Consider the following 13355-nt stretch of genomic DNA (forward strand, 5'->3'; position numbering starts at 1 on the left):
CCTGCTCTCACCTTCACTGCTTGTCTAGTGCTCCTTGGCAGGTAGCCGCCGTGGGGAGCCAGGAAAGCTAAGGGTGCCCAAAGTCTCATGCCATGCCGAGAGAGAGGCTCGCTTTTGACTTTGCTTTGTCGGAAGAACTGGCCCATCCAAAGGGGATAGAAGGGCAAGAAGATCCCTGAGATACCCCTCACCTTGAGTGACTGCACTGGAGCTGAGGCTGCCGGGTGATGCTCTTCCAGTTGGCGTGGTTTCAGCTCTGTTTGTTCCAATGCCTCCTTGGGACGTGACTGCTTCTAGGTGTAGAGAAAAGATAATTCTCTTGTTTCAGAGACTGCAAGGAAAAGGAAGCATTTGATGCAATAGCCCATTTTTATGAAATATATAATATATTATTTATTTTTGGCTTTCAGCTTTCACTTCCATAATATTTTGAGCTTTACATTTTTTCCCCTCTCTATTCCAACCCCCTGAGATGGTATGCATTTTGATTTTAGCTCTAGTTATACATTCATAGCAAACATTTTTCCATTTGTCATGATGTAAATTTCAATTAGAACTAAGCAGAGGATCTACTCGAACGCAGGTATAAAACTAAACAACAATGAAACAGCCCTTGTTGTTCTTTTATATACCTTCAGACTCCATAATTCTTTCTCTGGTTGTCAATTGAATTTTACATCATGAATCTTTTCGAATTGTGTTATATCCTTGCTTTGCTGAGAAGAGTCGTGCCTATCAATGTCATTTATCGCACAATCATCACTTTTAATATTCTACAATGTTCTCCTGGTTTTGATCATTTCACTCAGCTTCATTTCACATAAGTCTTTCAAAATTTTTTGAAGTCTGCCAGTGTATCATTTTTTTATAGCACTATAGTGTTCTCTTATATTCTTATACCACAACTTATTTAGCCCCCACTTGATGGCCATCCTCTCAATTTTCAATTCTTTCTCACCACAAAAAGCACTTCTTCCTGATACTATTCCAGTCATGCCCGCAAAGAATATGGTAATGCATAGAAAATAGCTATATCCCTCTCTTCATGAGCAGATAACAACCAATCCTAACTGGTCTGGAAGCAGAGGAAGGTCCCATCTCAAGGCTTCCTTATAAGGAAGAGAGAAAAGAATGCACACTTTAAAAAAGTTGGTTGTAACTCAGAAGCTTTGGGGGAAATAGACGTATTGCTTTTTAGGCCTAGGCATTAAGTGCCAAGGACAAGGGAAATAAGAGGGCTTGGTATGGTGATGGGCTGCCTGGTCCATGGCTGATAGCTCTCAAGAGTAGTGTGGTGGCGGACAAGAAAGGATAGAATGCAGCTAGTGTTGTTAGATTGGGCCAAAGAGGGAATCTTGTAGGTCTTCATGTTTCTGGTACTTCAGAAGGACCCAAAGTATAACAGGGAAATACTAAGGGCCATACAGGTATCTAATATACCTGTATTTACCTTTAATGGATCCATCTGAGCTGCCACTGAGTGTGATCAATCTTGCCAAGATGATACTTTCAGCTGTGTTTGTCTCACTGGATCCTATGGATATGGTTGCTTTTCAGAAAACAATAAATAGGCGGGCGAAGCCAAGATGGTGGAGTAAAAGCAGTGACTTTCTTGGGCCCTCCCCCAAAACCCTCCAATTACCTGTAAAAATGGCTCTAAACAAATTCTAGAGCAGCAGAACCCACAAAAAGACAGAGTCAAACAAATTTCCAGCCCAAGACAACCAGGAGGGTTGTTAGAAAGGTCTATCGCACCAGGCTGGGAGAGGAAAGCAATTCAGCATGGGCAAGCACACAAGAAAAGAACAGGTCTCAGTGAACCTGGAACGGCCCTCAGAGGACTGAATCACAGTTTCCAGACTTCTCAACACACAAATACCAAAGACGACTTGGAAGGTCAATAGGAAAAGTCTTTGGCCATGGTGAGAAAGAAGCTCAGTCCCAGGCTGAGACTCGGCGCAACCCTGGGGCGGTGGCTGCTTCCTGAGCTTCCAGCCCACAGACTGAGGGAGAATCAAGTAGCTGATCAGAGGGAGATTGCAGGGATCTCTTTCCTGGTACTCAGGCAGGATTCTCTTACTTTGCCTGTGCTTGGATCTGGGTCACAGTTCTGAGTGCTGATCCTGGGACTAGGAGGAGCCCTGGCATGTTGGAGCTTGTAGTGGCGGTGGAGAGGGAATCCTCCTCACAGTTCCAAGGCAGACAAGAGTGCTTGAGGTCATTCATAGACCCCAGCATAGGCCAGGAAAGGAGTAAACACCTTGCCCTTGATACCACCTTGGAAAAACTGAAAACTTACAGGTCCCTTGAAGTATCTCTGGAAACAGCTGCACAAAACCCCTGAAGCTTGGGATAATACATTCTTCACACTGGAAGCAGACCCCTACCTTAACAAAGAGTTTTACACTCAAGTAAATGGCTGGAATCATAAGCAAACTATGCAAAAAAGTCAGACCATAGAATCTTTCTTTGGTGACAAAGAAGATCAAAACATACAACCAGAAGAAGACAACAAAATCCAAGCTTCTACATCTAAAGCCTCCAAGGGAAATATGAATTGGTCCCAGGCCATGGAAGAGCTGAAAAAGAATTTTGAGAAGTAGAGGAAAAACTGGGAAGATAAATGAGAGTGATGCAAGAAAATCATGAAAAACTAGTCAACAGCTTGCTAAAAAAGAACTCAAAAAATACTGAAGAAAATAACACCTTAAAAAATAGCCTAACCCAAATGGCAAAAGAGTTCCAAAAAGCCAGTGAGGAGAAGAATGCCTAAGAAAGCAGAATTGGCCAAATGGAAGGAAGCCCAAAAGCTCACTGAAGAAAATACTTCCTTAAAAATTAGAATGGAGCAAGTGAAAGCTAGTGACTTTGTGAGAAATCAAGACATTATAAAACAAAACCAAAAGAATGAAAAAATAAGAAGACAATGTGAAATATCTCATTGGAAAAACAATTGACCTGAAAAATAGATCCAGGAGAATAATTTTAAAATTATTGGACTGTCTGAAAGCCATGATCAAAAAAAGTCTAGATATCATCTTTCAAGAAATCATCAAGGAAAAGCGCCCTGATATTCTCTAATCAGAGGGTAAAACCTAAATTGAAAGAATCCACCAATCACTTCCTGAAAGAGATCCCCAAAGGAAAACTCCTAGGAATATTGTAGTCAAATGCCAGAGTTCCCAGGTCAAGGAGAAAATATTGCAAGCAGCCAGAAAGAAACAATTTAAGTATTATGGAAACACAATCAGGATAACACAGGATTTATCAGCTTCTACATTAAGGGACTGGAGGGACTGGAATGGTCATTCAGTGAAATAGAGGACTTTCAAGCATTCTTGATGAAAAGACCAGAGCTGATTAGAAAATTTGACTTTCAAATACAAGATTCAAGAGAAGCATGAAGAGGTAAACAGGAACGAGAAATCATAAGGGACTTCTTAAGGTTGAACTGTTTACATTCCTACATGGAAGGATGATATTTGTAATTCATGAGGCCTTTGTCAGTATTACAGTAGTCAAAGGGAAAAAGCAATTATTTGTATAGATAGATTGATAGATAGAGGGCACAGGGTGAGTTGAAGATGAAAGGATGATATCCGGAGAATAAAATTAAAGGGTGAAAGGGGATTATACTGGGAGAAGGAGAAAGGGAGAGGTAGAATGGGGTAAATTATCTCACAAAAAACAGACAACAAAAGGCTTTTACAGTGGAGGGGATGTGTGAGGGAATGAGTAAATCTTACTCTCATTGGATTTGGTTAAGGAGGAATAACATACACACTCAATTGGGTATGGAAATCTGTCTTATCCTATAGGAAAACAGGGGGGAAGGGGATAAGAGATGATAGAGGGGAGGGCACATTGGGGGAGGGGGTAATCAGAATCAAACACTTCTGAGGAGGGACAGAGTCAAAAGAGAGAAGAGAATAAACGGGGCCCGGATAGGATGAAGGGAAATATAGTTAGTTTTCCACAGCATCGCTACTATGGAAGCGTTTTGCATGACTACATAAGTATAATCTGAATCAAGTTGCTTGCCTTCTCAATGAGGGTAGGTGAGGAGGGAGGAAGGGAGAAAGTTTCCAACCCAAAGTTTTAAAAACAAATGTTAAAAAACTGTTTTCCCATGCAACTGGGAAATAAGATATATAGGCAATGGAGTATAGAAATCTATCCTGCCCTACAGGAAAATAGAAGAGGAAGGGGATAAGAGAAGCAGGAGGGAGATAGAAGGGAGGGAAGATAAGGAAGGGTATTCAGAATGCATGCTGTCTTGGGGTTGGGGGAGGGATGAGATGGGGAGAAAATTTGGAACTCAAAATCTTGTGGAAGTGAATATTGAAAACTAAAAATAAATAAATTAATGAATCTCAAAAAAAAAAACAATAGAGACACAGATGATGAGTGAGTAGTAGCGGACAATTGAAAAACAGTGGAGTAGGTGTTTTGCATGTAGTTATGTACCTAAGATCATAGGTATGTACCTTTGCGTATATGGATGCATTTAAGAGAGTAGGTCTGCATGTATATATCTGCATGACTCCATGAGCTGCAATCTTGTGTTATTAAAGGGTTAGAGTAATAGAGAGGACCAATCAGTCAGGTCATCAACAAACACTTAATAAGGGCCTCCTATGTGCTAGGAAGGACTGAGGTTACAAAGAATGTCAAAAAAATAGTCCCTTCTCAGAAGGAGCTCACAATCCAATAGGGGCAAGAGCATGCTAACAATTATGTTCAAACAAGCTATATACACAATAATTAGGAAGTAATTGACTGACAAAAGGCACTCAAATTTTGGTAGATCAGGAAAGGCTTCCTTTAACAGGTAAGATTTTAGGTGGAACTTCTAGGTAGCCAGGAAAGCCAGGGGGCATTGATGAGGTGGTAGAAAATTCCAGACACAGAAGACAAACTGTAAAAATGCCCCAAGTCTTGTTTTTGAAATAGCAAGGAGGTAAATGTCACTGGATTGTAGAGTATATGGGGGGGAAAGAGAGTATACGGTATAAGAAGCCTGGGAAAGTATGAGAACAAGGGTTGAGTGGGGACCAGTTTATTAAGGTCTTTGAATGTCAAATAGAGGATTCGATTTCTTTTTATTCTCTTATTGCTATTGCTAAGATTTCCAATACAATATTAAATAATATTAGTGATAGTTGACATCCTTGTTTCACACCTAATCTTACTGGGAAGTCTTCTAGTTTATCCTCATTACAAATAATGCTTGCTGATGGTTTTAGATAAGTGCTTTTCATCAACTTCAGGAAAAATCCATTTATACCAATATTTTCTTTTTTTTTAAATTTTTAGGCAATTGGGGTTAAGTGACTTGCCCAGGGTCACACAGCTAGTAAGTGTCAAGTGTCTGGTCTGAGGCTGGATTTGAACTCAGGTCTTCCTGACTTCAGGGCCGGTGCTCTATCCACTGCGCCACCTAGCTGCCCCTATACCAATATTTTCAAGTGTTTTTAATAGAAATGAGTGTTGAACTTTATTGAAAGCTTTTTTCTAAATCTATTCATATAATCATATGATTTTAAAATTATTGATGTAATTTTATTATTTACAAATTTATTATTTTATATTATTATTGTTGCTGTAATCAATTGTGTTATTAGTTTTTCTTATGTTTAACCATCCCTAAAATCATGGTATAAATCTTATTTGCTCATAATATCTGTAATATATTGTTGTAATCTTTTAATGAGTGTTTTGTTTAGGATTTTTGCATCCATATTCATTAATGAAATTGGTCTATAATTTTCTTTCTCTGTTTTTACTCTTTCTGGTTTTGGTATCAGTACTATATTTGTTTTATGAAAGGAGTTTGGTAGCATCTCTTCTTTACCTATGATTCCAAATAATTCACTTTGATATTGGAATTAGTTAATCTTTAAATGTTTGATAGAATTCACTTGTAAATCCAACTTGTCCTGATGCTTTTCTCTTGTGAAGCTCATTTATGGTCTGCTCAATTTCTTTTTCTAAAATTGGTCTATTTAGACATTCTATTTCCTCTTCTAATAATCTAGGCAATTTATATTTTTGTAAAAATTCTTCCATTTCATTTCAATTGTTAACTTTATTGAGATGTAATTGGGTAAAATAACTCTTCATAATTGCTTTAATTTCATCTTTGTTAGTTGTATATTCTTCTCTTTTTCAATCAAGTTGACCAATTGTTTATTTATTTTATTTGTTTTTCATAAAACCAATTCCTAGTTTTATTTATTAAATCAATGGTTTTTTTACTCTCAATTTTATTAAGCTCACCTTTAATTTTTATGATTTCCAATTCAGTGTTTAATTGGGGATTTTTAATTTTTTCTAGTTTTTTATAAATTGCATGCCCAATTCATCAGTCTGTTTTTTCTCTATTTTATTGATATAACATTTAGAGATATAAATTTTCCTCTAATCACTGCTTTTGCTCTATCCCACAGGGATTTGTTCTTTAACCCACTCATTCTTTAAGAAAAGGTTGTTTAATCTCCAATTAGTTTCTAATCTATGTTTCCTTGGTTCCCTAATAAATATAATTTTTACTATGTTATAATCTGAATAGGATACTTTTAATATTTCTGCTTTTCTGCTTTTAACTATAAAATTTTTATGTACTTATATATTGTTGTCTCTATAAATGTACCATGACCACTGAGAAAAAGATGTATTCCTTTCTATTTCCATTCAATCCTCTCCAGATATCTAACATATATAGCTACCCATTAGACCAATCAACTTTTTTTTGCCACAACGCAAATAGAACTATAGTAGGTGCCATATTTGTTTCAAATTTTGCAATTCAATGTGACTAATCTTGATGTTAATCAATTCAAAATTATTATATTTGATAAAACAGCAATTCCTAGAATATTTCCTTCATTTTGCCGTTGAGGATATAGATTTCTAAAGCATAGAGAACTTTTCTAAACAAAGGAACTCTCTTCATTATAATCTTAGTTGAGAGAGGTCTTCTTTGTTTTCTGTTAGAATTTAGTTATTGAATAAAATGAAAACCAAACCTTATTAGGAAATATTCCTCAAAATTCTAGTTGACTCAGTTTATCTGGTATGCCATCTACAAAGTGTTTCTATTGACATCAGTTTCACCTGATTTGGTACTTGATGTTGTGCTGCTTCCTGTAGAATAGGCTGCTTAGGAAAGTGAATATTTGTGGAAAGGGAATGAAAAACTTGAAAATGTCCAGGCATGAGTGTAAAATAGTACAGGAAAATATTTGCAATAAATACCTGAATTTAGTCTCTGCACAAAGGCAAGCAGAAAAATTCAACTCTGAAACTGCATTTCATATGGACATCTTAAATTTTTTTTTTTACATTTTTATGGCTTCCAATATTTAAAATCACATAAACAACCAGTATTTACTAGTTTTCCAAGCTCAGTTATTGAAAACAAAGTCAGCTTGTTGTTAGACTGCTGAACATGCTTTTAACTGAAATCATTACTAACAATACAATAGATTATAAAGTTAGAACTCAGAAATTGCACAATCCAGTACCCTAATTTCATAAATGAGGAAAAAACTGTAACCCAGAAAAGCTAATCAAGTTACCCAAGATCTTACAGCCAATAATTAGGTAAAGATTTGAACTCAGGTTTTGTAATTTCAAAGTAAGAGTTCATTGTACTATGTCACACTGCCTCACTGGAAGTCTTTATTTCAATATGATCTGAAATTTTCAATTTTTTTATTTATTCTCATTAAAACTTTATAAAGAACTTTATAGTCAAATTGGCGAAAGGCAGAATTGGAACTAAACTTCAAATTTTCTAATTCGTGTTCCTATTTGCTGTCTCATATTCCTCCCCAAAGCAATTATTAGTAAATAAAAAAACTACCTTTTTATATTAAGCAATAATGTGTAAATTTTATTAGCTTATAAATTCTCGTTGCCTATGATTTAAATATAGATCTATTCAAATTTTAAAACTGCATTCTGCCAAACTATCTTGAAAAGTTATTATATGGACATAATTGATTATAGTTTAAAGATATATAAATTGAAAAGCATAGATTAAAAGTCAGCCATATAAATTTTAGGGGAAAAAGGAAGTCAATTGCTTTCATTCATGTACTATCAAATTGTACTCCAGTGTTTTTATAACTCACCAAAGTTTTCTTCAATGGAAACTTTCATTTTTGTGTCTCATTCCACTAGGGTTCACATTTCTAAGGTAAAATTCTGAATTCTGACTAATAGCAGTTAATCAGAAATCTTAAGTATAGAAGGTAGATATCACATTTTTAAATATGCAAAATGTAGTGATCCTTTATCATCTTTCCCAGTTCTTGTTAGTTATTACTTAATGATTCTCTGTACATTGTACATTGGTACATTGACCAATCCAAATTGCTAATCACTTTGGTTTCTTTTATGAAAAGCATATGCGATAGCAAACAGAAAAGTACTTGGAAATAAATTAGTAAAACATTTACCTGAACTCGTCAAAGCAGGATATGTAGTTGTTTCTGTAATAACCACAAGATAGCAATTAAAAGCAACGAAAAAATATTATCTTCAGGTTTAGGGCTTAAGTCTGCCATGACATTTCTATTTTTTTAGTTTTTTAGAGAAGGCATTTTCTGTATTCAGGAGAAAATAAACAAGAAGTAGCATAGAGGTACTGAAGATGTCACCTAAAAGGTTTGATCACATGGCTGCATGTCAGTCTTGAATGATACTTTCAGTCACTCTTTCTATACTGTTCCCCACTCACATCCCAGAATATTTAGATTGGTAGTCAGGCTCACAGTTTTTGCATCATGGCTTCCAGAGCTACATCAGGATGGGTAATCCTAGATAGTGGGAATCATCTCAGCAGTGGTTAATGTATCAATTACCCAGAATAAAGTGGTGATGCTAGGAAGGAAAATGGCTTTGGGATGCAGAATACGTAGCACCAGCAAACAAATGGCAGAGATATATTGTAAATCATGTGCATGTCCACTTTTTAATTTTGTCTGTAATGGGTTGGACTGTATATGATAAAATCGTGTGCATATTTTTCTACAATGTGTAAATTTTTGATGGGGAAAATTTCTAATCTATTCTTTCATAAATGAATTGAAACAAAAATGCAATTACTCACCAATGCACTGTAATTGACCTGCTATGCAAAAACTGGAAGTGAAATAAAAAAATAAGAATGATATTTAAAATTCTTACTCACAAAAATAGACTTTTAGAATATATACTATCTCATTGCTAAATCACAACAAAAATAATTTTTTTGCCTAATATTGAAATATAGTTGACACCCCTACCCTCAAAATACCAGCAATAGTTTGCTCTTAACACAGAAGGAAGAAGAAACAAAACCACAATTCACAATCCACATATCCTGTTACACCATGTAAGATTCCTAGTTATTTCATTGGATGATCCTTGTTAACAAGAGATCATTTAAAATAAAGAGCAGGACACGAATTTAGCTTCTGTGTTTTCAGCTTTCAACACTATTCTGTCTTTGGATTGTGATGAAATATAAAATATTGTACTTGTTTTCCTGAAGCCTCATAGATATCATATACATTTTTGGGGAGTGATATGTATATCTGACAGACTTTTGTGATCTCTCTCCAGTATTCAGCACTACTAAAATCATATTTGAGAAAGATATATTTAGTTGAGATAAATCTTCAGGAAATACACAACTAATAATTGATTTTTAAAAAACCTATTACTCAGTTTTATGAATTTTATAATTGAAAATGGCATGCATATACCTGCACTATGTATCAAGGATCTGAGATTTCATTTGTGTGGGAACTCTTTCCACCAATACTGAAAGACACTCATAAATTAAGCCATGGTTAAAGAGCTAGCTAGTGTCAGAGGAGGGATTCAAATCCAGGTATCCTGACACCACATCTACCTCTCTATCCCCTATTCTGAATATATTCAGTGCATTAATTTTGAATTAAAATTGCAGGTAGAGAATTGAATATTGAAGTAGTAATAGGCACTGTACCATGTTCTTCCACATTCATCCTCAATTATTCCACCTGCTGGTATTATATCATTGTAGAAGCAGCTGCACTCTGATAAACTGACACACTTCATGATGTTTTCATCCAGATATGGGGCACTGTCAGGGCATTTAGCATAGCAACCTGTGTATGAAAATTATTAAATTAATTGAAGCTCTGTTGACATTCATCATGTGTCAATTAATTTGGTAAAGTATATTAGTTATTCCATTGCCAAATAAAAATGTTAAGATGTTAAAACTTCACATGCATTAGAAAAGTTTATAAAAGCAACAAGACTCAGACTGAACCTTTCCTACAAAACTTCAATTAACTAGAATAATATAATTATAATTAATTTAATTTTGAGTTATGTAACCAATAAATAAAAACTTTTTTTCATTTCCAGTATCATTGATGACAGTCTTCCAAAAGTCTCCCTGCCGCAGGGAATATATTGAACACAATTCAATGTTTCTTTTATGATTGATATTCTGGAAGTATGACTGAGTTATCACTCTGAGTATCAGTTATAGGTATAGTTGCAGATATGGAAGATGTAAAACAATGATTGAAGGCTTAATAAACCCACTTCATATTCTGGGTGTACAGGGCTTTTGAATCCTTGATATCAACTTGTTTTACTTTGATTTGCATCACTCTCCCACAAAAAAAGTACTAAGAATTGAGGGTAGGATAACTGGGTTATTGTATTGTTTTTTAAATTTTTCCTTAATGAATTTATTAAAGACAGAATTAATCCATTTGACAATTAGGTGGTATAATGGGTAGAGTGTTGGATTTGGAGCCAGGAAGGCTTGAGTTTGAATATCACCTCAAACACCTTTCTGTTTCAATTTCCTTATCTATAAAATGGAAACAATAATAGCACCTGCTTCAACAGGGTTGTTGTGAAGTTAAAAAGAGATACTGTATGTAAAGCATTTTGCAAATCTTAATACACTATACAAATGCTAACTATTTATTTTTACTTTCTGTGATACAAAAATGTGTTTATTAACCATTATTTGTTAGGAAATGAGCAAAACAGATTTTGTAAATAAATTATGTGTGTCATCTTATATTTTTACAAAGCAAGACTCCTTTATATTGTTCCATGGAAGCTATCAAAAAATTCCTTACCTTCCAAAAGAGTAGCAAATTTTTGGCCAATAAGGTGATCTTTGCATGTTTTTGCTTTCACCGTTCCACACGGCTCATAATGCCAACTGCATTCACCAGGGGCGTTGTAAAAATCACAGTAGACAGCTGTAATTGAATTGTGATGAATTACTTTCAACTTTAATCTTTCATTTTACCAAAATAGATTTTTCAAAAAAGTTTTCATGTGAAAGAGATAATGAATTTATATAATATTTCATTCACTCCTAGTTAGTTCCTGTGACTTCATCTTCTAAATAGAGGTATTGTTTAAAAATAACTCATAGAGCAGATACAGGATGTTCTAAAGATGGTTTTAAGTTTTGCTTAAAACTGCACTAAGACTTTTGGAATACTTTATTGTATGAAAAACTGAACTTTCCTTTGACTAGAGGAAAAAATAATAAACCGCGATTTCTCGAACATTAGAAGCATGGTCTTTTAATGTTATTCTCTCCTCTATTCAAACCGACCTACTATCTACTCCCTGTACATGGCATTCTATCTTCTGCCTCATGCCTTTGCATAATTCCCTCCCACTTCCCTCTCCCCCAATCTGGAATGCATTCCCTCCACCTCAAAGAATTGCTAGTTTCCTCCAAGACTAGATCAGGTGCTATCTCCTATATTAGACCTTTCTAGATTTTCCAGTTGTTACCATTCTTTCCCTCTTGAAATTACTTTGTATGATTTTGCATTTATTTGTGTGCAATTTGTATCTCTCAAGTGTAAGGTACTTGAAGGCAGAAACTAATTAATATTTTTCTTTGTACTCACAAGACCTAGCACAGTACTGGGCACCCAGTAGGCACTTTACAAATGTTTATTGAATTGAATTTTGCAAAAGCCTTTAAATAGCTTTAACTTTTAATGAAATGTAATGGAATTCACTCCTTATGACAGATGTTCAACAATCTAGGACTATGTTAAGTGATATTACAATTCACAGAAATCCAAATAGTAATTATTGATATGTATATATATATATATACATACATACATACATACATACATATACATACACAAACATACATGTATGTGTGTGGGTATGTATATATTCCTCAATACCTAGGTATTCTCTTTTGGAACAAGAGCAATGAAAACTGAAACTCTGAACCAATATCTTTATGTCAAAATATGTTGTCACGAAACAAATAATTACTCAAACAGTAACATTCCGAGCCATAGAATCATATTTAGAGATTATAATTCTTTTAAAGAATATTTTTTCTAGCAGAACAGTTCTACGTAAAATGCTGTTAAATTAGCTAGCCCAGTCTGTCATTTTGCTTACGGCAAAGATCTGGCTTTCTCCAAGAGACACAAACTCCGACTGCACTACAAGCTTCTGCATACATGGCCACAGCAGTACAGAACCCAAGGTATTTTCCTTCCATATCACATGCACAGGCTTCTTCCAAACATGCAGTATAGTAAGCATCAGGATCAACCTAAACAGAACACAGTATATCAGTCTTTTCTGCTACCAGGAAAGACATCTTCATAAATAATAGAATAATGAAACTATTACCTTGTTGTGGCAATCTTTAAATGTACTGTCTCTGATGATCTCACATTTTCTTAAAGCCCATGCTTTACAGTATGGGTTAGAATCACATGGAAAAGCTTGAACCACTGTGTCTGAACACTCTTGACTTGTTTTCCAACTATTTCCAAATTCCAATGTTCCAACAGCTACTGATGCATGCCTTGTAGTGAAATCGTCCTTGAGATCTCCATTATTATTTCCACACAGACCACACACTTTTCCCTGCATTAAAAATACACTAAAATGGAAGAGTTCTTATAGATGCAAGTATCATGATTGCACTTTATCAAGAAGCTACATGTAGCAAAGATGGGAGATTAGGGGTAGCAACACAGCTGCACTCTCCCCAACATTCCTTCTCCAAACAACTTTAAAATAACACCTTAAATTAAGCCAACAAAAGATTGGGATGAGACATTTTTTCTATTCTAAGAAAATTTAAGAGATCAGCAGAAGTCTGTGACACCGAGGTGGAGGTCTGTTTAAAGCTGACACACACGATGACAACAGAGGCCGGGCAGCAGCAGCATTGACAACAGCAACAGCTTCAGGAGCTCTCAGCCCAGGGATGTTAAGGGGGTCAGACAACTGGTCAGAAAACCACAGAGGACCTTTTTCTGGCTCTTGGTACAGTTAGTGCTCATTGG

General features: G+C 35.3%; 1 protein-coding gene across 1 annotated transcript in view; it reads right to left on the reverse strand.

Annotated features, from left to right (window-relative positions):
- Nucleotides 1-11: 11 nt before the first annotated feature.
- The window catches only part of MUC19 (mucin 19, oligomeric), a gene marked incomplete at its 3' end in the record, with an annotated part of 121653 nt that continues 108309 nt past the window's right edge, over nt 12-13355 (reverse strand). Inside the window, exons 26-32 of the mRNA XM_027858971.1 lie at nt 12691-12930; nt 12454-12610; nt 11142-11267; nt 10001-10142; nt 9119-9150; nt 192-293; nt 12-67 (exon numbers count right to left, since the gene is read on the reverse strand). Coding sequence (XP_027714772.1) covers nt 12-67; nt 192-293; nt 9119-9150; nt 10001-10142; nt 11142-11267; nt 12454-12610; nt 12691-12930 — 855 coding nt within the window. The remainder of the gene's footprint in view (nt 68-191; nt 294-9118; nt 9151-10000; nt 10143-11141; nt 11268-12453; nt 12611-12690; nt 12931-13355) is intronic.

Source organism: Vombatus ursinus, unplaced genomic scaffold, assembly GCF_900497805.2.
Source record: "Vombatus ursinus unplaced genomic scaffold, bare-nosed wombat genome assembly UNPS02013950.1, whole genome shotgun sequence".
NCBI classification, from domain to species: Eukaryota; Metazoa; Chordata; class Mammalia; order Diprotodontia; family Vombatidae; genus Vombatus; species Vombatus ursinus.